We start from the raw sequence: 24,237 nt of genomic DNA, 5'->3' as shown, positions 1-24,237 counted from the left end.
GTCGTCCTTGTATGGGGGCTGTGCTGATCTCTGCATTGTTCCAGTTTTTGTATATGTGCTGCCAAGGTAAGCGTTCTTCTGTTTTTTCGGGTAAGGATGACTGAGATCCAAAGCTTTATGTCTTAGGATGTGGCTCCGATACTTCAAGCTGGGGCAGATTGGATGCAAGAGTTCACAAATGTCTCACGTGGCCAGTACTTTTCTTCTTTCGTTTTTTTAAACAAAACTGTTGGCCTTGGAGTACGGAATGAAGCAGGACAAAGGCTAATAGAGTTTTGCCAAGAGAATGCACTGGTCATAGCAAACACCCTCTTCCAACAACACAAGAGAAGACTCTACACATGGACATCACCAGATGGTCAACACCAAAATCAGATTGATTATATTCTTTGCAGCCAAAGATGGAGAAGCTCTATACAGTCAGCAAAAATAAGACCAGGGGCTGACTGTGGCTCAGATCATGAACTCCTTATTGCCAAATTCAGACTTAAACTGAAGAAGGTAGGGAAAACCACTAGACCATTCAGGTATGACCTAAATCGAATCCATTATGACTATACAGTGGAAGTGAGAAATAGATTCAAGGGACTAGATCTGATAGACAGAGAGCCTGATGAGCTATGGACGGAGGTTCGTAACATTGTACAGGAGACAGGGATCATCAAGACCATCCCCATGGAAAATAAATGTAAGAAAGCCACCCTCAGCGATCAATTCAAAGAAATAGAGGAAAACAACAGAATGGGAAAGACTAGAGATCTCTTCAAGAAAACTAGAGATATCAAGGGAACATTTCATGCAAAGATGGGTTCAATAAAGGATAGAAATGGTATGGACCTAACAGAAGCAGAAGATATTAAGAAGAGGTGGCAAGAATACACAGAAGAACTGTACAAAAAAGATCTTCATGACCCAGATAATCACAATGGTGTGATCACTCAACTAGAGCCAGACATCCTGGAATGTGAAGTCAAGTGGGCCTTAGAAAGCATCACTATGAACAAAGCTAGTGGATGTGATGGAATTCCAGTTGAGCTATTTCAAATCCTAAAAGATGATGCTGTTAAAGTGCTGTACTCAATATGCCAGCAAATTTAGAAAACTCAGCAGTGGCCACAGGAGTGGAAAAGGTCAGTTTTCATTCCAATCCCTAAGAAAGGCAATGCTAAAGAATGCTCAAACTACCACACAATTGCATTCATCTCACACACTAGTAAAGTAATGCTCAAAATTCTCCAAGCCAGGCTTCAGCAATATGTGAACTGTGAATTTCCAGATGTTCAAGGTGGTTTTAGAAAAGGCCAAAGAACCAGAGATCAAATTGCCAATATCCGCTGGATCATCGAAAAAGCAAGAGAGTTCCAGAAAAACATCTATTTCTGCTTTATTGACTACACCAAAGCCTTCGACTGGGTGGATCACAATAAACTGTGGAAAATTCTGAAAGAGATGGGAATACCAGACCACCTGACTTGCCTTTTGTGAAACCTGTATGCAGGTCAGGAAGCAACAGTTAGAACTGGACATGGAACAACAGACTGGTTCCAAATAGGAAAGGGAATACATCAAGGCTGTATATTGTCACCCTGCTTATTTAACTTGTATGCAGAGTACATCATGAGAAACTCTGGGCTGGAAGAAGCACAAGCTGGAATCAAGATTGCTGGGAGAAATATCAATAACCTCAGATATGCAGATGACACCACCCTTATGGCAGAGAGTGAAGAGGAACTAAAAAGCCTCTTGATGAAAGTGAAGGAAGAGAGTGAAAAAGTTGGCTTAAAGCTTAACATTCAGAAAACTAAGATCATGGCATCTGGTCCCATCACCTCATGGGAAATAGATGGGGAGACAGTGGAAACAGTGTCAGACTTTATTTTTGGGGGCTCCAAAATCACTGCAGATGGTGACTGCAGTCATGAAATTAAAAGACGCTTACTCCTTGGAAGGAGAGTTATGACCAAACTAGACAGCATATTAAAAAGCAGAGACATTGCTTTGCCAACAAAGGTCCGTCTGGTCAAGGCTATGGTTTTTCCAGTGGTCATGTATGGATGTGAGAGTTGGACTGTGAAGAAAGCTGAGCGCCAAAAAATTGATGCTTTTGAACTGTGGTGTTGGAGAAGACTCTTGAGAGTCCCTTGGACTGCAAGGAGATCCAACCAGTCCATCCTAAAGGAGATCAGTCCTGGGTGTTCACTGGAAGGACTGATGCTGAAGCTGAAACCCCAATACTTTGGCCATCTCATGTGAAGAGTTGACTCACTGGAAAAGACCCTGATGCTGGGAGGGATTGGGGGCAGCAGGAGAAGGGGGCGACAGAGGATGAGATGGCTGGATGGCATCACCGACTCGAAGGGCATGAGTTTGGGTAAACTCTGGGAGTTTGTGATGGACAGGATGACCTGGCGTGCTGCGATTCATGGGGTCGCAAAGAGTCAGACACGACTGAGCGACTGAACTGAACTGAACTGTCACAAGTTAGGGCTACCCAGGTGGTGCTAGTGGTAAAGAATCCACCACCCAGTGAATCCACCTGCAGATGCAGAAGGCAGAAGAGAAGCGGATTGGATCCCTGGATCAGGAAGATCCCCTGGAGGAGGACATGGCAACCCACTCTAATATTCTTCCTGGGAGAATCCCATGGACAGAGAACCCTGGCAGGCTACAGTCCTTAGGTTGCAGAGTTAGACACGACTGAACAACTTAGCGTGCATGCAAGTTATCTAATTTTAAACCCTGTAACTTTCAGGTGAATCCTAGAAGCTCTTGGATTGGCCAAAATTTGTTCAGTTCTTTTCCTGTAAAATGGCTCTAGTAGTGCTTAGTTGTCTTTAACTTCATTTGAAACAATTTTGTTAGATTGTATTGTGACTGCTGACATACCAGTGTGCATTTTTTAAAAAACTTATCAAATTGGTGAATTTTTGTGTAGCCATTTTAATACTAAAGACAGAAGAAAAAAGGAACATTTCTGGCATATTATGTTTGGCATTATATGCATATACCATTTTTGGCATATTTAATATATCAAGAAAGATAAAAATGCAACTGAAAAAGAAACAAAGATTTGCACAGAAGCTGCTGTGAGTGATCGAACATGTCAAAAGTGGTTTGTGAAATTTTGTGCTGGAGATTTCTGGCTGAACGATGCTCCACATTCGGGGTAGACCAGTTGACAGGAATCAAATCGAGACATGAAGTGAGATCACTCAAAGTTATACCACATGGGAGACAGCCACCATACTCAAAATATCAGAATCAAGTGTTGAAAATCATTTACATCAGCTTGGTTACATTAATCTCTTTGATGTTTGGGTTCCACACAATTTAAGCAAAAAAAGCCTTCTTGACCATAGTTCCACCTGTGATTCTCTACTGAAACATAATGAAAATGGTCTGTTTTTAAAACAAATTGTGATGAGCAATGAAAAGCTGAAGAGACTGTGGGGCAAGTGAAATGAAGCGCCACCAGCCACACCAAATGAATATGTACTGCCCTCAATTAGACCAGCTGAAGTTAGTACTCAATAAACAGTGTCCAGAATTAGTCAACAGAAAGTGCATAATCTTCCATCATGACAATGCAAGACTGCATGTTTCTTTGATAACCAGGCAAAAACTGTTGCAGCTTGGCCGGGAAGTTCTGATCCATCTGCTCTGTTCACCAAACATTGCATCTTTGGATTTCCATTTATTTCAGTCTTTATAAAATTCTCTTAAGGGAAAAAGTTTCAATTCCCTGTAAAATGGTAAAAGGTATATGGAACAGTTCTTTGCTCAAAAAGATAAAACATTTTGGGAAGATGGAATTATGAAGCTGCCTGAAAAATGGCAAAAGATGGTGCAACAAAACGATGAATACATTTCAATAAAGTTCTTGGTGAAAATGAAAAATGTGTCTTTTATTCTTACCTAAAAATTCAAAGGAACTTTTTGGCTAACCTAATACAATGACTGCAGATTGCACCTGTGGTTAGATCATTAAGCTTGCTGCTGTCTGTCTTTTAAGTTTTATTTATTTATTCTTTCACTCATTCATTTTGATGGCACTGGGTCTTCATTACTGTGCACAGTCTTCCCTAGTTGCAGCAAATGGGAGCTACTCTGCATGGTGGTGTGTGGGCTTACTGCGCCGGCTTCTCTTGTTACGGAGCACAGGCTCTGGGCTCAGGCTTCAGTAGTTGTGGGGCATGGGCTTAGCTGTTCCTCGGTGTGTGGAATCCTCCCAGACCAGGGATCAAACCCCTGTCCCCTGCGTTGGCAGGTGGATTTTTAACCACCAGACCACCAGGGAAGTCCTGGGTCTCTTTCTTAATAGCACTAATCCCAGCCAGGGGGCTCCACCCTCATGACCTAATCACTTCCCAAAGGACCCACCTCCTAATACCTGGGGTTTGTTGTTGTTGTTTAGCTGCTAAGTCATGTCCAGCTCTTCTTAGACCCCCACGGACTGTAGCCCGCCAGGCTCCTCTGTCCATGAAATTCGCCAGGCAAGAATAAGAGACTAGAGTGGGTTGCCACTTCCTTTTCAGGGGACCTTCCTGACCCAGAGACCAAATATGAGTCTCCCTCACTGGCAGGTGAACTCTTTACCACTGAGCCCAAAAGGAAGCCCCAATACTTGTGATTAGGTTTCAACATATGAATTTTGGACGGGACACAGCAGTCTATGACATTCTAACTCTGGTCCCCCAAATTAATGTTCTTGCATGCAAAATACATCCTTTTATCCCAACAGACCCCCAAGCCGTCATTCACTCCAGCATCAACTTATGTCTAAAGTTCAATGCCTCAACTAAATATCATCCAAGTCAGATACGGATGAGACCCCAGGCACCATCCATCCAAAACAACCTCCCCTCCAGCTAAGATGCTGTGAAATCAAACAAATTGTGTACTTTCAAAATACAGTAGTGGGACCAGCATACCATAGACATTCCCATCGCAAAAGGGAGAAACTGGGAAGCAGAAAAATTTGATGAATCAGAAACATACAGTCCATGGCAAGAGTCTGCAGGGATTGAAGACTGTGGAGAGATTTTAGGATCTCTTGGTTATAAAACCACTTAATAGATCTCTGGTCCCAACATTATTTCTTTTTTTAAAAAAATTATTGGAGTACAGATGATTTACAATGCTGTGTCAGTTTCTGGAGTACAGCAAAGTGAATCAGTTATACATACCCATGTGTGCTAAGTCACTTCAGTTCTGTCTGGCTCCTTGAGACCCTGTGGACTATAGCCCGCCAGGCTCCTCTGTTCATGGGATTCTCCAAGCAAGAATACTGGAGTGGGTTGCCATGTCCTCCTCCAGGGGACATCCCAACCCAGGGATCAAACCGGCATCTCTTATACCTCCTGCATTGGCAGGTGGATTTTTGACAACTCAGTCAGTTCAGTCGCTCAGTCATGTCCGACTCTTTGCAGCCCCATGAACTGCAGCACACCAGGCCTCCCTGTCCATCGCCAACTCCCGGAGCTTGCTCAAACTCATGTCCATCAAGTTGGTGATACCATCCAACAATCTCATCCTCTGTTGTCCCCTTCTCACACTGCCTTCAATCTTTCCCAGCATCAGGGTCTTTTCAAATGAGTCAGTTCTTCTCATCAGGTGGCCAAAGTATTGGAGTTTCAGCTTCAGTATCAGTCCTTCCAATGAATATTCAGGACTGATTTCCTTTAGGATGGACTGGTTGGATCTCCTTGCAGTCCAAGGGACTCTAAGGAGTCTTCTCCAACACCACAGTTCAAAAGCATCAATTCTTCGGCGCTCAGCTTTCTTTATAGCCCACCTCTCACATCCATACATGACTACGGGAAAAACCATAGCATTGACTAGATGGAACTTTGTTGGCAAAGCAATGTCTCTGCTTTTTAATATGCTGTCTAGGTTGATCATAACTTTTCTTCCAAGGAGCAAGCATCTTTTAATTTCATGGCTGCAGTCACCATCTGCAGTGATTTTGGAGCCCCCCAAAATAGTCTCTCACTGTTTCCATCGTTTCCCCATCTATTTGCCATGAAGTGATGGGACTGGATGCCATGATCTTAGTTTTCTGAATGTTAAGCTTTAAGCCAACCTTTTCACTCTCCTCTTTCACTTTCTCAGGAGGCTCTTTAGTTCATCTTCGCTTTCTGCCATAAGGGTGATGTCATCTGAGTATCTAAGGTTACTGATATTTCTCCCGGCAATCTTGATTTCAGCTTGTGCTTCATCCAGCCCAGCGTTTCTCACGATGTACTCTGCATATAAGTTAAATAAGCAGGGTGACAATATACAGCCTTGATGTACTTGTTTCCTGATTTGGAACCAGTCTGTAATTCCATGTCCATTTCTAACTGTTGCTTTTTGACCTGCATACAGGTTTCTCAGGAGGCAGGTCAGGTGGTCTGGTATTCCCATCAATTGAAGAATTTTCCAGTTTGCTGTGATCCACCCAAAGGCTTTGGCATAGTCAATAAAGCAGAAGTAGATGTTTTTCTGGAACTCTCTTGCTTTTTTGATGATCCAGTGGACGTTGGCAATTTGATCTCTCATTCCTCTGCCTTTTCTAAATCCAGTTTGAATACCTATTAGATGTTCTATTAGATATTCACATGCAAAACCAATATAACACATGTCTAGTTGGACTCTCTTTGTAGCACATTAGATTTTAAATGAGTAACAGACAAAATGATTTAAGGTAACATCACCTGGTAATTGTAAAGCCGTGAACCATATTCTGCAATTAGAGCATAAATTTGACTGAATTTCTGAGGAAATTCTTTCTCTTTAAGCTTCATGTGATTTATAAATCCTGTTAAAGAAAAGATCAACTTTGATTAAAGAGTTTATCTGGAAATACTTATATTTTACATTGATGAAACAATTTATATTTTTAGACAGCACAAGAAAAAAGTTCTTTCTCTGTGTCCATTTGGGCCTCCTCCCCCCTCCTTGATGTGTGGTGTGCATGCATATTACACATTAACCAGAGCTCCTCAAAGATGGGGATGAACTTTATATAAATATCAGTATGTCATTTCGACATGAGCCTTTGTCTCAAAAATGTATATGACTGTGCCTTCAACTTCTAACACATGGAACAGTTCTCAGAGCTCCTGAGAGTCTGTCTCGTGGGATATAATCCTCAGTTTAGCTTGAATAAAATTCCTCTTTTTTCTTCGTGATTATTAATTGAATTTTTGTTGACAACATATATTAATAGAAATTCCTCTAAGCAGGGAAGCTATAGCAAGTTACTTTTTTTTTTTTTCAAATTTCTCATTGTGCGGGGTCTTCAGTGCTGTGTGGGGTTTTCTCTAGGTGAGACTGAGGGGCTCCTCTCCAGCTGCAGCGATCGGGCTTCTCACTGCAGTGGATTCTGCTGTTGTAGGGCACAGGCTCACGGTGCATGCGCTTCAGCAGCTGAGGCTCACAGGCTTAGTTGCTCCTCAGCATGTGGGATCTTCCCGGCCCAGGGATCAAACCCACGTCCCCTGCATTGGCAGGCAGATTGTTTATCACTGGACCATCAGGGAAGTCCTATATCAGGTTCTTGAGTGACAATAATTTTCAATGGCAGCAAAAGGTGCTCAAAAAATTGTTCCTCCATTGAAACAATCATCAGCTGGCAAAGACTAACAAGATCAACTTTATTGGACTTCCAAAATCCAATCACAAGCTTGCATCAACCAGAGGACTAAAGGAAAGGGCAGGTTATTTCTGGCAAGAGAGCAGTGTGGCATTATCACTCACTTGCATACCATCTCCCAGAATGGTGGCGGTGGCTGTGTGGTGCCAGCCAATATTGCTGGCTCAGCTTGCTCGTGCCAGGGATCTAACACAGACCTTGATCTTCAGCTACTCTGACTTTACGCGTTCATCTGCCTGGTATTGCCCTGACTGTCTACTGCAGAGGCCAATCTTTGCTTCTATCCACTCCCATGCGCTGAAAAAATTTTCTGGGAGGGTATAATGACTGTTCAAAGAATTAAAGACAAACTGGCCATGACCGTCTGGGCAAGGGACTGTGAAAGGAGACGGTGGCAGACAGATCCAACATCATGGGAGAGAAGGCAAAGGATGAGGGCTCACATGGGAGCAAGGGCTTGGAAGGGAAAGGGGAGGGCAGTGTGAGTGTCCAGGACTGGACGCGTGCTCAAGGAAGGTCCCAGAAGACCCCAGGCTTGCACCTTGGGTGGGTCTGTGGGCTGCATGCAAACAGGAGGTGAAGATTATGGCAGAGCTGTGGGTGGCCCAGGCTGGCCCTGAAATAGAGTCCCAGCTTAGAGTCAAACAGCCCACACTGGGACAGCAGTTCTCACATCCTTGCTCTCTCCTGCTTATTTTTGATTCTAGGAAACCTGTCAGGTCACTGGTTGACCATTGTGATATCGGAAAAGTGACCATCATGAAACAAACGACTACAGCCCTCAACAAGCAACAAAGCCACCTTTGGAAAAGGGGAGAAGCCAATTCCCAGGGTTACTGTGTTATAAAACTGAAATGTCTGGTTTGCAACACAAAATTACAACGCATACAAAGAAGCAGGAAAGTACAGCTCATTAAAGGGAAGAAAAATTGACTGACATCTCTGAGCAAGTTCAAACTCTGAACTGACTGGAGAAAAACTTGACAAATCAGCTGTCTTAAATAGGCTCAAAAACTAAAGGAAACCATAGACAAAGAACTAAAGAAAACCAAAGAAATGAAGTATGAGTGAAATGAGAATATCAACTGAAAAATTATAAAAGGAAACAAGTACAAATTCTGGAGATGTAAAGTACAATAGCTGAAATGAAAAAATTCACTGAATGGGCTCAACAGCAGATCTTAGCGGGAAAAGTGAACTCAAAAATAGAACAATTGAGATTATCAAGTGTGATGAGAAAGAGGAGAATTGCAAATCCAGAGCTAGGCCTATACATCTACGGTTGATTGCATTTTTTGACAAGGGTAACAAGACCATTCAATGGGGAAAAATATCTTTTCAATAAATGATGCTGAGACAACAAGATAACCATTTGCTAAAAAATGAATCTGGTTCATTTTTAATTCATTTGCTAAAAAATGAATATGAAATTGAAAAATTCATATTATATATAAAAAATAACTCAAAATGGATCAATTAGCTAAACATAAGAGTAAAAATCATAAAGTTCTCAGAAAAAACACAGAGGTAAGCTGTCATGACCTAGAATTTAGTAATGGATTCTTAGACATGACATCACTAAAATTAAAACCTTTTATGCATCAAAGGACATTACTTAAAAAGTGAAAGGAAATCTATTGAATGAAAGAAAATATTATATATCTGAGAAGAGTCTAGTATCCAGAATATATTTTTTAAAAACTCTTACAAGTCAACAACAAAAAGACAAAAACCCAATTAAATGGGCAAAGAACTAGAAGAAATTTTCTGCAAAGAAGAGGTATAAAAAAAAAAAAAGAAGAGGTATAAATGGCAAACAAGTACATAAAAAGTTGCTCAATATTAGTTGATATCATTCACTGGTGGTGGTGATGGTTTAGTCACTAACTCACGTCCGACTCTTGCAGCCCCACGGACTGTAGCCTGCCAGGCTCCTCTGTCCACAGAATTTCCCTGGCAAGAATACTGGAGTGGGTTGCTACGTCCTTCTCTAGATAGCAGGCATTAGGGAAATACAAATCAAAGTCACAGTGAGCCAGCACTTCACGTCACCAGGATGGCTGCAGTCGTAAAAGAATAGCAAGTGTCGGTGAGGACGTGGGAAAACTGGGACCATCACACACTACTAGCGGGAAAGTGACGCGGGGCAGCTCCTCTGGAAAACAGGGGCAGCTCCTCCCTAGCAACTTACCAGCAGGTGTAGAATTGAAAACAGGTATTCAAACAAACACGTGTACACACATGTTCACAGCAGCACTACCCACAACACCCAGAGGGTGGACACGGTGGATGTTCATCCATAGCTGAATGGGTAAACAAACTGCGGTCTATCCACACGTTGCAATATTATTCAGCTGCAAAGAGGAGTGATTCGTCTGCAACAGGGATGAGCCTCAAAAACACAAGCTTATGATAGTAACATTTGTTTCACCTACTTCTCAACATTTAGTATATTCAGACTTTTAGAATTTCCACCATACTACAATGGGTCTACTAGTGTTAATTTGCATTTTCTTGATAAATAACAAGCATATTTTCATGCTATCTTTCTTTTGTGAAATGCCAGTTCAGGTGGTTTGCACATTTAAAATATTGAATTGTTGTTGTTCATATTGATTTATGGACTTCCCTGGTGGCTCAAGTTCAATCCCTGGATCTGGAAGATCCCCTGAAGAAGGAAATGACTACCCACTCCAATATTCTTGCCTGGAGAATCCCTTGGCAGAGGAGTCTGGTGGGCTACAGTCCATGAAATCGCAAAAGTTGGACAGGACTGAGTGACTGTTTTTTATATTGATTTTATAAAAGTTATTTGCACACTTAGAATATCAATTTTTGTTTGATAGAAGTATTGAAAATATCTGTTTTACATTCAGTGGCTTGCATTTTTCCTTAATGTTACCTTTTGATAAATAAAAATTCTAAATTAAAAAACAAACAAACAAAAAAACACATGAGCTTAGTGAAAGAAGCCCGACAAAAATGGCCATACATTGTATGATTCCATTTACATGACACTTTCAGAACACATGTGTCCTTGGAAAGCATATTGGCGGTTGTTGCCAGGAGGTGAGGGGAGGGGGGCTGGGGAGTGACTGAGGGGTGTGGGGTTTCTTTTGAGGTTGGTGAAAATATTTTGGAAATAGAAGTAGTAGTTGCACAACACTGCGAAGCACTAAATGCCACTGAGTTGTTCACGTCAACACGGTTAGTTTTATATTATGTGGATTTCACCCTAGCAAATAAAAATGGATCCAAGTTCAGTTTAATTCCATTGAAATCATTAACACATCAGTGGTGGCTAAAAAGGATCTGGCACTTTTGTGGGCAAATGGGTAACCTTACAGTGGGGAAAGACAAAGAAGCAGTTTGCATGCACTAAGAAAATGTATATATTTCGTTCTTAAAAGATGTCAAAGGAGAGACTTCGCTGGCAGTCCAGTGGTTAAAACGTCCCCTTCCAACGAAGGGATTGCAGGTTCAGTCCCTGGTTGGAAAATAAGATCCCACATGCCTCTCAACCAAAAAAAAAAAAGAAAAAAGAAAGTAAAACAGAAGCAATATTGTAACAAATTCAATAAAGATTTTAAAAATGGTCCACATTAAAAAAAAACATTAAAAAATGTCTAAGGAATATAGGGCATTCGTTTCCAAAACAAGGAAAATTCTGAGCACAAACAGTTCTGTTTACACGGCGTGTTCCTGACACGGGCAGGGAGGTGGAGCCTCAGAAGAGCAGGCACGGATCACTGACACAGGGTTGGGGTAGTGCTGTGGGAAATCTCAAGGGCACAGGGCTCATGAGTCAGGAGCAAGGGGTCGGGGGAGAGCTGCTGAAGCTCTCAAGCTGAGATCAGCAGAGGTGAAGACCAGACAGCTGGAAGCAGCAGAGCCAGACAGCGTGTAGCTCTCAGTAGAACCGGAATCTTCGAGATGAAGTTTAGAGGTCTGCAGAGATGGGATGGTGCTCAGGGCCCTAAGGTGCAGCTGAAGGAAGGCTGGTACAGGCTTCAGAGAGCCCTCAGTCCAGGCATCCACGCGCAAGCCCAACTGAACAGCCCCCGTTGCTGTGTAAAACGGCATTTTGTGGCAATAACTGGGTGAAACTCTGACTTCCCTGGATACCCTGAAATTCAAGGTGTCCACATACCACAGAACAATTTTCCATTGTACTAGGATTCATGGTGCGTGATATTTACAGCCAGAAAATGGCAAACCATGTGTTCTATCATTTCTTCAAGAACCCCGTGATGGTCAGTCTCTGATTGTCAAAATCCTTCAAGATGAGTCACCCAGATTTAGAAAAGATCAACTGTATGTGTTTGCAATAAAAATATAAAGGATTCCTAACTTCAAAGCAACTTCTCTGACTTTGAACCGTGATTCTGTAACAGGGAAGAAAAAAATCTGACTCCATATTTGATCTGTTTCTTTTACTTTAATCATTGCTTCCCATGGCTTTTGTCTGTTAAAAAGATACTATCTATACATAATGGCTTGCCTTGGGGAACCCTTCCCTTCTGCAAGAATGTTAAACTAACCTGCCTTTGTTCAGCTCACTGGGAGACACTCTGACCCTGCCCACTTGTGAATGACAGCAGGAAAAAGAAATGAATGTATCCCTTCCCTGAGGATGGCCAGACCAGGAGATATTTTGCAACACTCGTGGTCTTTTGACTTCCCAGGTGGCTCAGACCTTTGCCTGCGATGCAGGAGGAGGAGTAGTGGTAGTGTTGGTCGCTCAGCTGTGTTTGACTGAGACCCCATGGACTGTGGCCCGCCAGGCTCCTCTGTCCATGGGATTCTCCAGGCAAGAGTGCTGGAGTGGGGTGCAATGCAGGAGACCTGGGTTGGGAAGATCCCCTGGAGAAAGAAGGAATGGCAGCCCACTGCAGTACTCTTGCCTGGAGAATCCCATGGACAGAGGAGCCTGGTGGGCTACAGTCCATGGGGTCAATAAAAGTCCAACACAACTGGGTGACTACCACTACCACACTACTACTCCGGCATCACACGACTAACTAACTGAATGACTTACGCTTTCGCTTCATGGTCTTTTTACTTTACTTCCTTTCCTCCTCCCCCTCTGTTCTGTAAAAGAAACTGGCATCCAGACCCCATAATATAGTACTCCAGGACTCTCATCCACCATCTTCTCGGATGCCCAGCTTTCTGAATAAAGCCTCTATTTCTTGCCTCGACACCTTGCCTCCTGATTTATTGACCTGTCCTGTGTCAGACAGAACGAGCTTAGACCTGGTAACAACTCTAAGAGAAATTAAGTTCTCACTAAATTTTCAACAAAGAAACCCATATTACTTTTACAAGAGAACCTGAGTGCTGCAACTACTGAGCCCACAAGCCACAAGGGAAGACCCTACATGATGCCACAAAGACTCCTTGTGCTGCAACTAAGGTCTGATGCAGCCTAACAAATGAATAAACAAATACTGACGGGGAGGGGGGAAAAAGGAATGGTTAAGAGCATGCAGTCACTTCCAGGTTTCTGGGCCACTTATTGCAAATTCGAGTCATTCCCCTGCCATCTCTCTCATCATACACATACCCTGTGAAATGGCTTCAAGGATCACTACTGAGTAAGACTCACCCAGGAGAAGTAAAGTCAGTATAAACACCATACCCATGACAGTCTTCCATGATCGAGGTAACCTAAAAAGAAGAAAAGTAACAGCAAAAAGAATTTAGCAATACACCACTCTTAACCTTTAATTTGAACTTTAACCTCTACAGCCAAGTCGACAGACATGACTAGGCTGAGCATGTGAGTTCATTTAATTCCTAATCCACTATCCGTGAAACTGAGGGGAAAGAGCATTCAGAGTGGTGTATATACGTATTCACACATACATACACCATACACACCCCTCTTTCACACACATTACTGCCCTGTTGCTGCATGTTTTTATGCCTATAAATGTTTATGAAGAAGAAAGCAAAAGAGGTTATCCTAGAGGTCTGCAAAGTATCATCAGCCCAGAAGAAAAGAAAAAATCAGAGTCTGGACTGTAGCCCACCAGGCTCCTCTGTCTATGGAATTCTCCAGGCAAGAATACTAAAATGGGTTGCCATTTCCTACTCCAGGAGATCTCCCCCACCTAGGGACCGAACCGGCGTCTCCTGCTTTGGCAGGCTGATTCTTTACCGCTGAGCCAGCTGGGAAGTCCAAAGAGCTATGACAATGAACAGCTATCTGATAAAACTCTCTAAAGCAATCCTAACCCTTTCCCTCACTTTTTATTGAAATACAACACACATAAAGAAAAAAGCATAGATCATCGCACAGCTCGGTGGATCCAAAGGCCATCCCCACCCTCCCACTGGCAACCAGCGGGACAAGTGGTTTATAGACAGGAGCAGTCAGCTCCGACAGCTGTCTCCACTTGGTCATGGGTGGTCTGACCAGCATCATCTTGGCTGTTTTAGGTACAGTTAATCTTCAGTTTCAGGGTCCATTTTCCCCCGTGTCTTTGAGGTCAGTTCTCAGAATTTCGGCAGTTTAAGTCGTGGGTTCACCTTGGAAAGTCAGTCTGGTCATTATGCAGTTAACTTCTTCTATCTGAGGTTTCATTATCTATCAGACAGCTCACAGGATATGGCTCAGAATATTAGGAACTAAAGAAGGAACAGAAAGGTCCTTGACTATGCTTGATGACTACATTATTATTATTCGGTCTCCTTCATTTTCCTTTGTTTCCGTATTTCTCATTTCCCTGATTAAACTTATTCTTTGACTAAAGTTTCCCACAGACAAAAGGCAGGCGGAGGACAAGGGGTGTTGGGACAGGCACCACGGGGTCCTGCTCTGTTTCACCAAGACAGAAATGGCTGGGTTTGTGCATATCCGGTCTCAGCAGATCTTTCCAAAGACTTTACGAAGTGATCTCAGTGACCTTTCCACATCCAACTTTAAAGATTTTTTTTAAAAGAAGGAAAAAAAAAAAAAAAGAAAATGGCTAAAATAGATTAACCTCACTGCAACAGAAGGCTAGGAGCTTTGGGACAAAGTCCTCTAAGATGGCTAATTGAAATTTCTATTTAAAATATACAAAAACCAGGTGACAATGAATCACTCATTAATTACAGAAGGCACCCTGATGTAGCAGGAGAAGCACTGGGTCACAGCTCAGAAAAGGGGGTGAAGCTGTCACCGACTGTGCCGGTCACACAGTGAGGCCAGACAATACAGAAATGTGGAGTTTGGGGCAGAGAAAGTTTTATTGCAGCGTCATGCAAGGAGACAGGTGGCTCGCGCCTTTAAAAAACTGAGCTTTTCTAAGGCTTTCAGCAAAGCCTCTTCATGGGGAAGGGGAGGAGGGGCATGGAGAGCTGTTGCAAACTTCTTGGTGTTGGGTCCTTTGTGCAGCTCTCCACAAGGGTCAGAATAGTCAGGTCACAAGTCCCTTTAAACCTCCATCAAAACAAACGTTATTCTCTGTCCTGCAACTTTTTATATAAGGGTGTAATACTCTTAAAGGTCATGGACAAAAAAGGGAAGGGGAGGCATTAAATTGTCTCCCAGCCTCCTTGTGGCTTTTAACAAATCTATAAGCAAAACGATGTCACCCCTCATGTTATTTATTTAAGGTCCCAAGGCTTGACTTTTGTACTCTGAGGTCTAGGCCCTGGCTAACAAGGGGATGGGGTTCCTGTGCAGGCTGGTCACCCTGCCCGGGAGCTATCATCCAGCACCCAGTCTGGGACCTCTGGCCAGTGCCCAGAACAGGCTGAGGAGGCAGATCTCAGCTGGTGATACCCTTAGGGCCAGGTACCCAGACCATGCCCAGCTGTCATCACTGAAGGAGCTAGATGCCCGACACGCAACCAGCCCTCAGGCTCCACAAGGCCACACAAACAGGGGTCAGTCTTTTGGAGACTCACACTCATAGTCTTGTGATAATGGCCTTGAGCTTGCCTATGACAAAGCTGGGCCAAGCTGAAGCTCCAATACTTCGGCCACCTGATTCGAAGAAATGACTCATTGGAAAAGACCCTGAAGCTGGGAAAGATTGAAGGCAGGAGAAGGGGACAACAGAGGACGAGATGGTTGGATGGCATCACCAATTCAATGGACATGAGTTTGAGCAAGCTCCGGGAGACGATGAAGGACAGGGAAGTCTGGCTTCCTGCAGTCCATGGGGTGCTGCAGTCCATGCAGTTGCAAAGAGTCAGACATGACTGAGCAACTGAACAACTGAGTTTCAGCAAGTCACTTGATCAGTTTGTTTGGAGTTTTGACCTGTTGTTTATGAACTAGTGTCCATCAACGGGAAGGCAGAATTCCCTGCTCCAGGTGCATGCAGAATGGCTAAGAAGTGACCTCAGGTCTGGAAGCCGCTTCAGTCATGTTTACCTATGTGTGTTTCTTTCTATTTTGCTGTTTAACATTATGCGCATGTGACAGGAACCATTTCCTGCATCGATTTGTTTGAGTTTGCTGAGCAAATGGACAGATGACTCCCGCAGTGACCTGCTCCTGAGCTGTGCTGTCCAACTGGCTTGTAACCCCGCAGCTGGGGAAGTGGCTCAACACCCTAGGGAGCAGAGACCAACTCAGGACCATTGGGTGGAAAACGTTTTCCTCTCTCCTTCTTGGTTCCTCTGGCTGGTCTAAGAATTAAAGTGACAGGACACAGCTTAACCAAACACAAGTATTATGAGGTATGGTGAGAGAGGCCAGGAAAACCAAGTCACTCTCCGAAACCTTCACTTCAAGTATCTTCGGCTAAAGACAGAAGAGGGTGTAGGGGTTGGGACTTCAAAGGGGAGGAAGGCAAGTCACGTGGGGATGGAAATCAAGTGCGTGGTAAATAAAAGCAGAGACAGAGGGACACAGAGTGGACTCTGATATCTGGGCCTTGCTGGTTCCCCCACCCCACTCAGATCCAGAGACAATCCCTTTATCCCAGTTCTTTAGGCAGCTAAAGTGAAAGGAAAGTGAAGTCGCTCAGTCGTGTCCGACTCTTTGCGACCCCATGGACTGCAGCCTCACAGGCTCCTCCGTTCGTGGGATTTTCCAGGCAAGAGTACTGGAGTGGGTTGCCAAGACAAAAAGAGGACCTCCTGATCTTCCATTTCTTCAAAATAATCAGCCTAGGGGCTTCCTGGGTGGTCCCAGTGATTAGGACTCTGAACTCCCACTGCAGCGGGCTAGCTTTCTATTCCTTGAGAACTAAGATCCCTCATGTCATGCTGCTGCTGCTAAGTCGCTTTAGTCGTGTCCGACTCTGTGAGACCCCATAGACGGCAGCCCACCAGGCTCCTCTGTCCCTGGGATTCTCCAGGCAAGAACACTGGAGTGGGTTGCCATTTCCTTCTCCAATGCATGCATGCATGCTAAGTCGATTCAGTCATGTCCGACTCTGTGTGACCCCATGGACAGCAGCCCTCAAGGATCCTCTGTCCACAGGATTCTCCAGGCAAGAATATTGGAGTGGGTTGCCATTTCCTTCTCCCCTGCATGCCATGAGGTGTGGCCAAAACCCAGAAAAAATATATCAGCCGAAATTAACCCTCAGGCCAAAGAGATACATGGTGGGGGGGGGGGGGCAAATTTTGTTCCTCTGCAGCAGGAGCCACCTAATTCCATCCAATACAGAATCTTTAAGTAGCTCATCCACTTACAAAAAGCAATAGTGCCCATTGCCTGTCCAAGGTGTTACCGTTATTGTTCAGTCGCTAAGTCATGTCTGACTCTTTGGGAACCCATGAACTGCAGCATGCCAGGATTTCCTGTCCTTCTCCGTCTCTTGGAGCTTGCTCAAATTCATGTTCATTGAGTCAGTGATGCCATCTCATCCTCTGTCGTCCCCTTCTCCTGTCTTCAATGTTTCCCAGCATCAGGGTCTTTTCCAATGAGTTGGCTCCCTGCATCAGGTGGGTAAAGTATTGGAGCTTCAGCTTCAGCATCAGTCCCTCCAATGAATATTCAGGGGTGATTTCCTTTAGGATTCACTAGTTTGATCTTGCAGTCCAAGGGGTTCTCAAGAGTCTTCTCCAGCACCACAGTTTGAAAGCCCCAATTCTTCGGCACTTGGCCTTCTTTATGGTCCAACTCTCACATGACTAGTGGAAAAACCATAGTGTTGAGTCCTGTACCCCAGGCCATAGTGGGAGGCTTTGCACCAAGACCACAGAAGTGGAGTCCAGAATCAAGGTCACCTCCAAGCTTACTGAGCCCCTTTGTAACCGTTGCCAAAAGCCCCCTGATAATCACTAACAAGCTTCCTGATTCCCAATTAGGCAAAGATGCCCAACCAATCAACTAGTGTTAGCCTTCCTGCAGGAATTTTCCTTGCCTTGAGGCTATAAAAATTGGCTATTAACCCACAAAAACTGCCTACTCTCCCTGGTCTGTCAGGAGGTTGGCCCGCTGTGCTTGCAGTGCCCACTCTATCTCTGTCTTTTGTTAATAAACTCTCCTTTCTGCAATTCTCTGTCTGGAAATCCTTTTCCAATCCCAGCTCGGACTGCTTGAACACATAGCTTTGACTATACGGACTTCGTCGGTAAAGTGATATCTCTGCTTTTTAATTCACTGTCTTGGTTTGTCGTAGACATGGGCTAAAAGCAACAGAAAAGAAGGCCTTCCCAAAAGTCTCCTCTGAAGGGACATGAAACCTTGAAACCACCATCCTTTACATCTCATTGGTCACATGAGGGATCTACTGTCTCAAGAGGGCTACTCAAAGGTCAGAAGACCCTCCCAAGGGACTGGCTTAAATGAATATTAACCAAAGGTTAACTAAGCTTTTTCATTAAACCTTAGCTGTTATCCATGGGTGGTTTTCATTACTCTCTGTTTTGTTTGACCAGCAGGCAGTGCCAAGGGCACAGTTGATGAAGCTTGGGTTTTTGGGCCATCCAAGTGGTCCAGGATTTCCTCCTGTCTCCCCACTTCTTCCAATTAGAGGAGACACAGTTATTAGCTCAAGATGTGCACCCACTAACAGCCCGTGTAATCAGCTCTCACCCAGGGAGGTAACAAGCACCCTCTGTGTACAGACTTGTAAAGCATGGTGCTGGACCTTGCACCTGGCAGAGACCGAGCAGGAGGCCACTGACAAATGAGCGACGCATGAGGCTGCAGGCTGCGATCGTAACTTCACACCACTGATGAAACTCATTCCTTAGACAAGAACGTCTCCTCTTTCATCACCCTTGTCCCCCACGTGCTGTGTATGCTGTGCTTAGTCACTCAGTCGCGTCCGACTCTTTGTGACCCCGCGGACTGTAGCCCGCCAGGCTCCTCTGTCCATGGGATTCTCCAGGAGAATACTAGAATGGGCTGTCACGCCCTCCCCCAGGGGATCTTCCCATCCCACTTGTGTGATTAACCTCAACCGCTACCACAGAGAGGAGACAACAGGTCAGAAAGTACTGAGGTCCAGAGAAATCTTCAGAGGTTCTTTCTGTAAAGGAAGGTTATTTTCCAGGGTGACAGAGCACAGGCGATGAATGACATGCACGCTATCAAACCTTAAGGGGGTCACCCTGCAGTTACGTACCCGCTGGCGTCGGGGTTTTCCTGCTGTGGGAGCATCACGCTCCCGCTAGAGCTGCTACTGGCATCCTCAGAGGGAGCCCTGAAGAGCCTGGTGCTCCCCCTCGACTTGGGTCTCCCACTCATCCCCCCCCCGCCGAGTAGCTGGCGGCCTCTTCGCTACTTGATGGAAACCATGAGGCGATATACAACGGTCTGGGATTGGCTTGGGGTTTTGCCTTCCTACTTCTTGGCTGTTTCTCCTTCGAGGGGGAATCCGTGAGTGAACTAGCCCTGGAGGAGGTCCCCCGGCTCTTCTGTTGCATCACCTTCTGTGACACATCACAATGGCCAGATGCCCAGGCAGGGGGACACTCGGCCCCCCACCAGCCAGCACCCAGCCCGAGCGTGTATCACAAGGCTCCCAGACACACCGCGAAACGCCAGGGTCCCCCAGGCCCCACGCTTCTGCCGCAAGAAATCTGTTTCACTGTGCTTGCTTCAGTACTTTTTCAAAAAATTAAATATCATGAACAAAATGGAAGATCCCAGAACACTACTCGCCTCCTTTCTTTCCCACAGAAAAATGAAAATTGATATACAAAATTCCCACGTTTTTATTTTACCACGTAAATATGTATCCATAAATGTTTTCACACTGCAAATTCAAATGATAAGCCACTCTCAGCTTTCTTAGATTACTCGTCCTGAGAAATACTAACTTCAGCTTACTCATTTTAACTGCCGTATGGTATTTTACTACATCATCTGTTGATGACAGACAAATGCACAATCTGAAAGTTAAGTTTTTTTCGGTGGTCTTATTGAGGGCTGGGCTTTCGCAGTGGCTCAGTGGTAAAGAATCAGCCTGCAATGCAGGAGACACAGGAGAAATAGGTTTGATTTCTGGGTCTGGGAGATCCCCTGGAGGAGGGCGTAGCAACCTGCTCCAGGATTCTTGCCTGGAGAATCTCATGGACAGAGGAGGCTGGCAGACTATAGGTCATAGGGTTGCAAAGAATCATACACGACTGAAGCGGCAGAGCACAAATGCCCTGAGGACTAGACCAAGACAAAATTTCCCAGGGAGCTCTGAGGAACTGTCCCAAAGAGTTAAGGGAGAAGCTAGGATATATAGCGGATTTTGCTGAAAATCACACAGACCAACATGCAGCAGAACATCAAAAGATGACTGCTAATGACACACCTGAATTAATGGGTTAATGCTTCTCCATTAATGGGAAGATGCAAGAGTCTGGGCTCATTGAAATCATGACTTTGATATAGACCTTAACTCTCTAGGGCTGCTGCTGCTAAGTCGCTTCAGTCGTGTCCGACTCTGTGCGACCCCATAGACGTCAGCCCACTAGGCTCCTCTGTCTCTGGGATTCTCCGGGCAAGAACACTGGAGTGGGTTGCCATTGCCTTCTCCAATGCATGCAAGTGAAAAGTCAAAGTGAAGTCGCTCAGTCGTGCCCAACTCTTAGCGACCCCATGGACTGCAGCCTACCAGGCTCCTCCGTACATGGGATTTTCCAGGCAGGAGTACTGGAGTGGGGTGCCATTGCCTTCTCTAGGGCTAGCATCCTGCTTTTCTCCACTGTGAGTCCTGTCGGCAGTGACCGATGGCCTGATGGTCGGGCAGCATTCCTTCTTTACTGGAATGGCAGGCAACACATCACAGTTCACTCTCCCAGTCTTGTATGAGTGTAAGGTTCAGTTGCTTTTTGTTTTTTAGCAACACAGTGGAAGTTCAATGTCTGCCTTTGTCTCATGCACACGACAAGGGCTTCCCTGGGTGAACCTCTGGAATGCAACTGCTGGGAATGATGAGCATGCTTATTTGGGGCATAAAATTGCAGGCTGACAGTTATTTTCCTCTGAGTCCTTTGGAGATGCTATTCCATAGTCTAGGACTTGGCTGTTAGGGATAAAAATCCTGCCTAATCTTCATCTCTCCTTATTCCTTTTTTGCGTGACAGACTGAGTGGCAACTTGGTTTTTCTTTTCCCTCTGGTCATTTTCAAGGTTTTCTGTTCATCTTTGATGTTCTTTTTTTTTTTCATCTTTGATGTTCTTTAGTTTCACCAATGTAGCTCATTGTGATCGTGGTTTTTAATCTTTTCTCCTTTTTGGAGGAAAAAAGCATAAGATATTTCATGCTCGTGTATTTCTTCAATTCTGGGATTTTTATTTTGGCCATCAGTTCTTGAAATGCTGCTTCTCTACCACTGTCATTCTTTTCTCACGATGGCCCACCTGTTGACATTTGTAAGACAGTGCTAAACTGCCCCTTTAATTTGTTTTTGGTGTTTTTCTTTCTTTTTTTTTATGCTGATTTCAGGGTAAATTTTAGGAGCTATTTTTATAATATGCTAATTTTCTTTTTAACTTGGCAAAGTCTAGACGTATCCCAAGAATTCCCGAGATTTCTGATTTTTTACGTAATGATCCAAAATTCAAAAGATGCAAAATGATACACAGCAAAGTACTTACCCACTTCTGCCTGGTAGCTATCACTTCTCCACTCTCCTTGCATCCATGGTACCATTTTCTTTTATTTTCTTTCAAAGATATGATTTGTTGTTTTTGTTTTTTAGTTATTAAGTTGTGTCTGACTCTTTGGACTGCAGGCTTCCCTGTCCTTCACTATCTCCCAGAGTGTGCTCAGAGTGAAGTTCATTAAGTGGATGATGCCATCCAACCATCTCATCCTCTGTTACCTCCTTCTCCTCTTGCTCTCAATCTTTCCCCACATCAGGGTCTTTTCCAATGAGTCCGCTCTTCACATCAGGTGGCCAAAGTACTGGAGCTTCAGCTTCAGCATCAGTTCTTCCAGTGACTATTCAGGGTTGATTTTCTTTAGGATTGACTGGTTTCATCTCCTTGCAGTCCAAGGGACTCTCAAGAGTCTTCTTCAGCTCCATAATTCAAAAGAATCAATTCTTCAGTGCTCAGCCTTCTTTATGGTCCAACTCTCACATCCACACATGACTACTAGAAAAAACCACAGCTTTGACTAAATGGATACATATGTACAAATACATATATATATATATTTATGTACTTGTGTACATAAACTTATGTACATATACTTATGTACAAATATATGTGTGCATCTATCTATCTTTATATATCCATCTCTTCACTTTGTTGAAAGCGAAAGGTAACTTGCTAGAAACCATGTTCCACATCTTGCTTTTTTCAGGTAAAAATATATCTTGGTGACCAAGATGGTGGTGGTGGTGATGAAAAAAAGAAATTTTAAATAATTTGATAATCAAAGCTATCAAATAGCTGATCAAATAGCTTTGATTTTACGGTAGTAACTTTTCTCTCTCAGTAAATGTTTTATGAAAGTTTCAAACAGTTTTTAATCTTTTAAAAATATATTGTAAAATCTGCCAAGCATAATAAATTAATTCATACTAGGAAAAAATATATCTTGGGTTTTGTTTTGCTTTGTTAGGCTGTACCAGGTCTTTGTTGCAGCACAGACACAGATCTTTAGCTTTAGCAAGCGGAATCTAGTTCTCTGACCAAGGATCAAACCTGGGCCCCTGCATTGGACGTATGGAGCCCTGGCCACTGGGCCCCCAACGAAGTTCCTTGGAAGTTTTTGTGACTCACTTTGAGTTGATCTTTTTCTTTTTTTCATGGCTGCCTAGGGTTTCAGTGTATGAATGTGCACCAATCCATTTACCCTGATGAGTGTTTTTATATTGAAAACAGTGTGCAATAATGACCACAGGCTGAGGTTTTCCAAGTGTGTGAGTATATCTGTGAGAATGCACAGCCAGAGGAAGAACTGCTGGGTCCACGTCTCTTTGTGTCTGTCATTTTGATAAATGTTGCCTTTGCCCTCTCCAGAGACTCTACCAGCTAAGTTTCCACTGGAATTTATGATATTTTCCTCCTATTCACCAACATGGTGTATTATCAACCTTTTAATCATCGCCAATTGAATAGCTTTTTAAAAACGGTACCTCAGGAGAGTTTCTTTTTGCATTCTGATGAGTGAGTTTGAGCTTTTGTCCCCACGTGGTTAAGACCCACATTCTCCTGGGTTCTGCTTTTCTTGTTTACCTGTTTTTGCTTTGTTTCTTTTGCTTGGAAATTTATTTTTAAAATAAATTTTATCATTCTTTCATTTAGGTCTTTATTTTTTAAATTTTTATTTATTTTTGGCTGTGCTGGTCTTGGTTGCTGTGCGTGGGCTTTCTCTCATTGCCAGGAGTCGGGGTGGGGGTGGCCACTCTCCAGCTGCAGCGTGCGGGCCTCTCATTGTAGTGGCTTCTCCTGCTGCAGAGATGGGCTCCAAGGCCTACGGACCCCAGCAGTCGTGGCGCACAAGCTTAGCTGCTTCACTGCATATGGGATGCTCACAGACCAGGGGTCAAACCCGTGTCCCCTGCGTTGGTAGGGTCTCCCAACCACTGAACCACCAAGGAAACCCTCATTCATGTCTTTAAGTGCATACTTACTTCATTAAGTATGTACTTATTTTAAAACCCTTTTCAAGTAACTGAATTAAAAATAAAACCTGTCTGGAGATTACTCACTATCTGATGAGTCACCATCTTTCCATGGCTTGTTTCCATGGTGACTTAGGGTGGTACATGGCAGACTTATTTTCAGTGAAGAGTTTCCTGTTTTCATTCTTGTTTGTCTCTGATCCTCCGTGTTTATTGGCATCCCATGACTTCCAGAGTTGTAAATTATTTTCTATTTGCATTTCATCTACTGCCATTATAAGTTTGGAAATAGGAGGTACTTGAGACCACAACCCCAAAGCTTATATTTGGCAGAAGACTCCAACCTATTTGCAATTATTTATTTTTAAAAAAATTTATTTATTTACCTATTTGGCTGGTCTTGGTCACAGCATGCAGGACCTTCATTACATCATGCAGGTCTACAGGTCAGCAGTTGCAGCATGCAGGCTCAGTTGGTTCACTTGTGATCTTAGGTTCCCACCCACCCCAGTGATCAAACCCACTGTGACTGGCAGAAAAAACTGGGAGTTGTCTCATATAGCAGGGCTGGCAGTGAATGCAGGCAGCACACGGAGATAGGTGTCTAGGACTTCCCTAACGGTCCA

At 43.9% G+C, this 24,237-nt stretch overlaps 1 protein-coding gene across 3 annotated transcripts in view; it reads right to left on the bottom strand.

The window, feature by feature from the left end:
• Positions 1 to 24,237, bottom strand: part of SUN3 (Sad1 and UNC84 domain containing 3) — a 44,158-nt gene that overhangs the window by 17,277 nt on the left and 2,644 nt on the right. Inside the window, exons 1-3 of one of the 3 annotated variants that reach the window (XM_043462552.1) lie at positions 19,162 to 19,542; positions 13,245 to 13,306; positions 6,696 to 6,799 (exon numbers count right to left, since the gene is read on the bottom strand). In XM_043462552.1, the coding sequence (XP_043318487.1) occupies positions 6,696 to 6,799; positions 13,245 to 13,306; positions 19,162 to 19,283 (288 nt within the window). In that variant the 5' untranslated portion in view covers positions 19,284 to 19,542. Of the gene's footprint in view, positions 1 to 6,695; positions 6,800 to 13,244; positions 13,307 to 19,161; positions 19,543 to 24,237 lie in introns of those variants that run through there. The other 2 variants (XM_043462550.1, XM_043462551.1) reach the window with 2 other exon arrangements.

This window comes from Cervus canadensis, chromosome 3 (genome assembly GCF_019320065.1).
Source record: "Cervus canadensis isolate Bull #8, Minnesota chromosome 3, ASM1932006v1, whole genome shotgun sequence".
NCBI classification, from domain to species: Eukaryota; Metazoa; Chordata; class Mammalia; order Artiodactyla; family Cervidae; genus Cervus; species Cervus canadensis.
The sequence above is the reverse complement of the archived record's forward strand: the minus strand, read 5'-3'. Positions and strand labels throughout refer to the sequence as shown.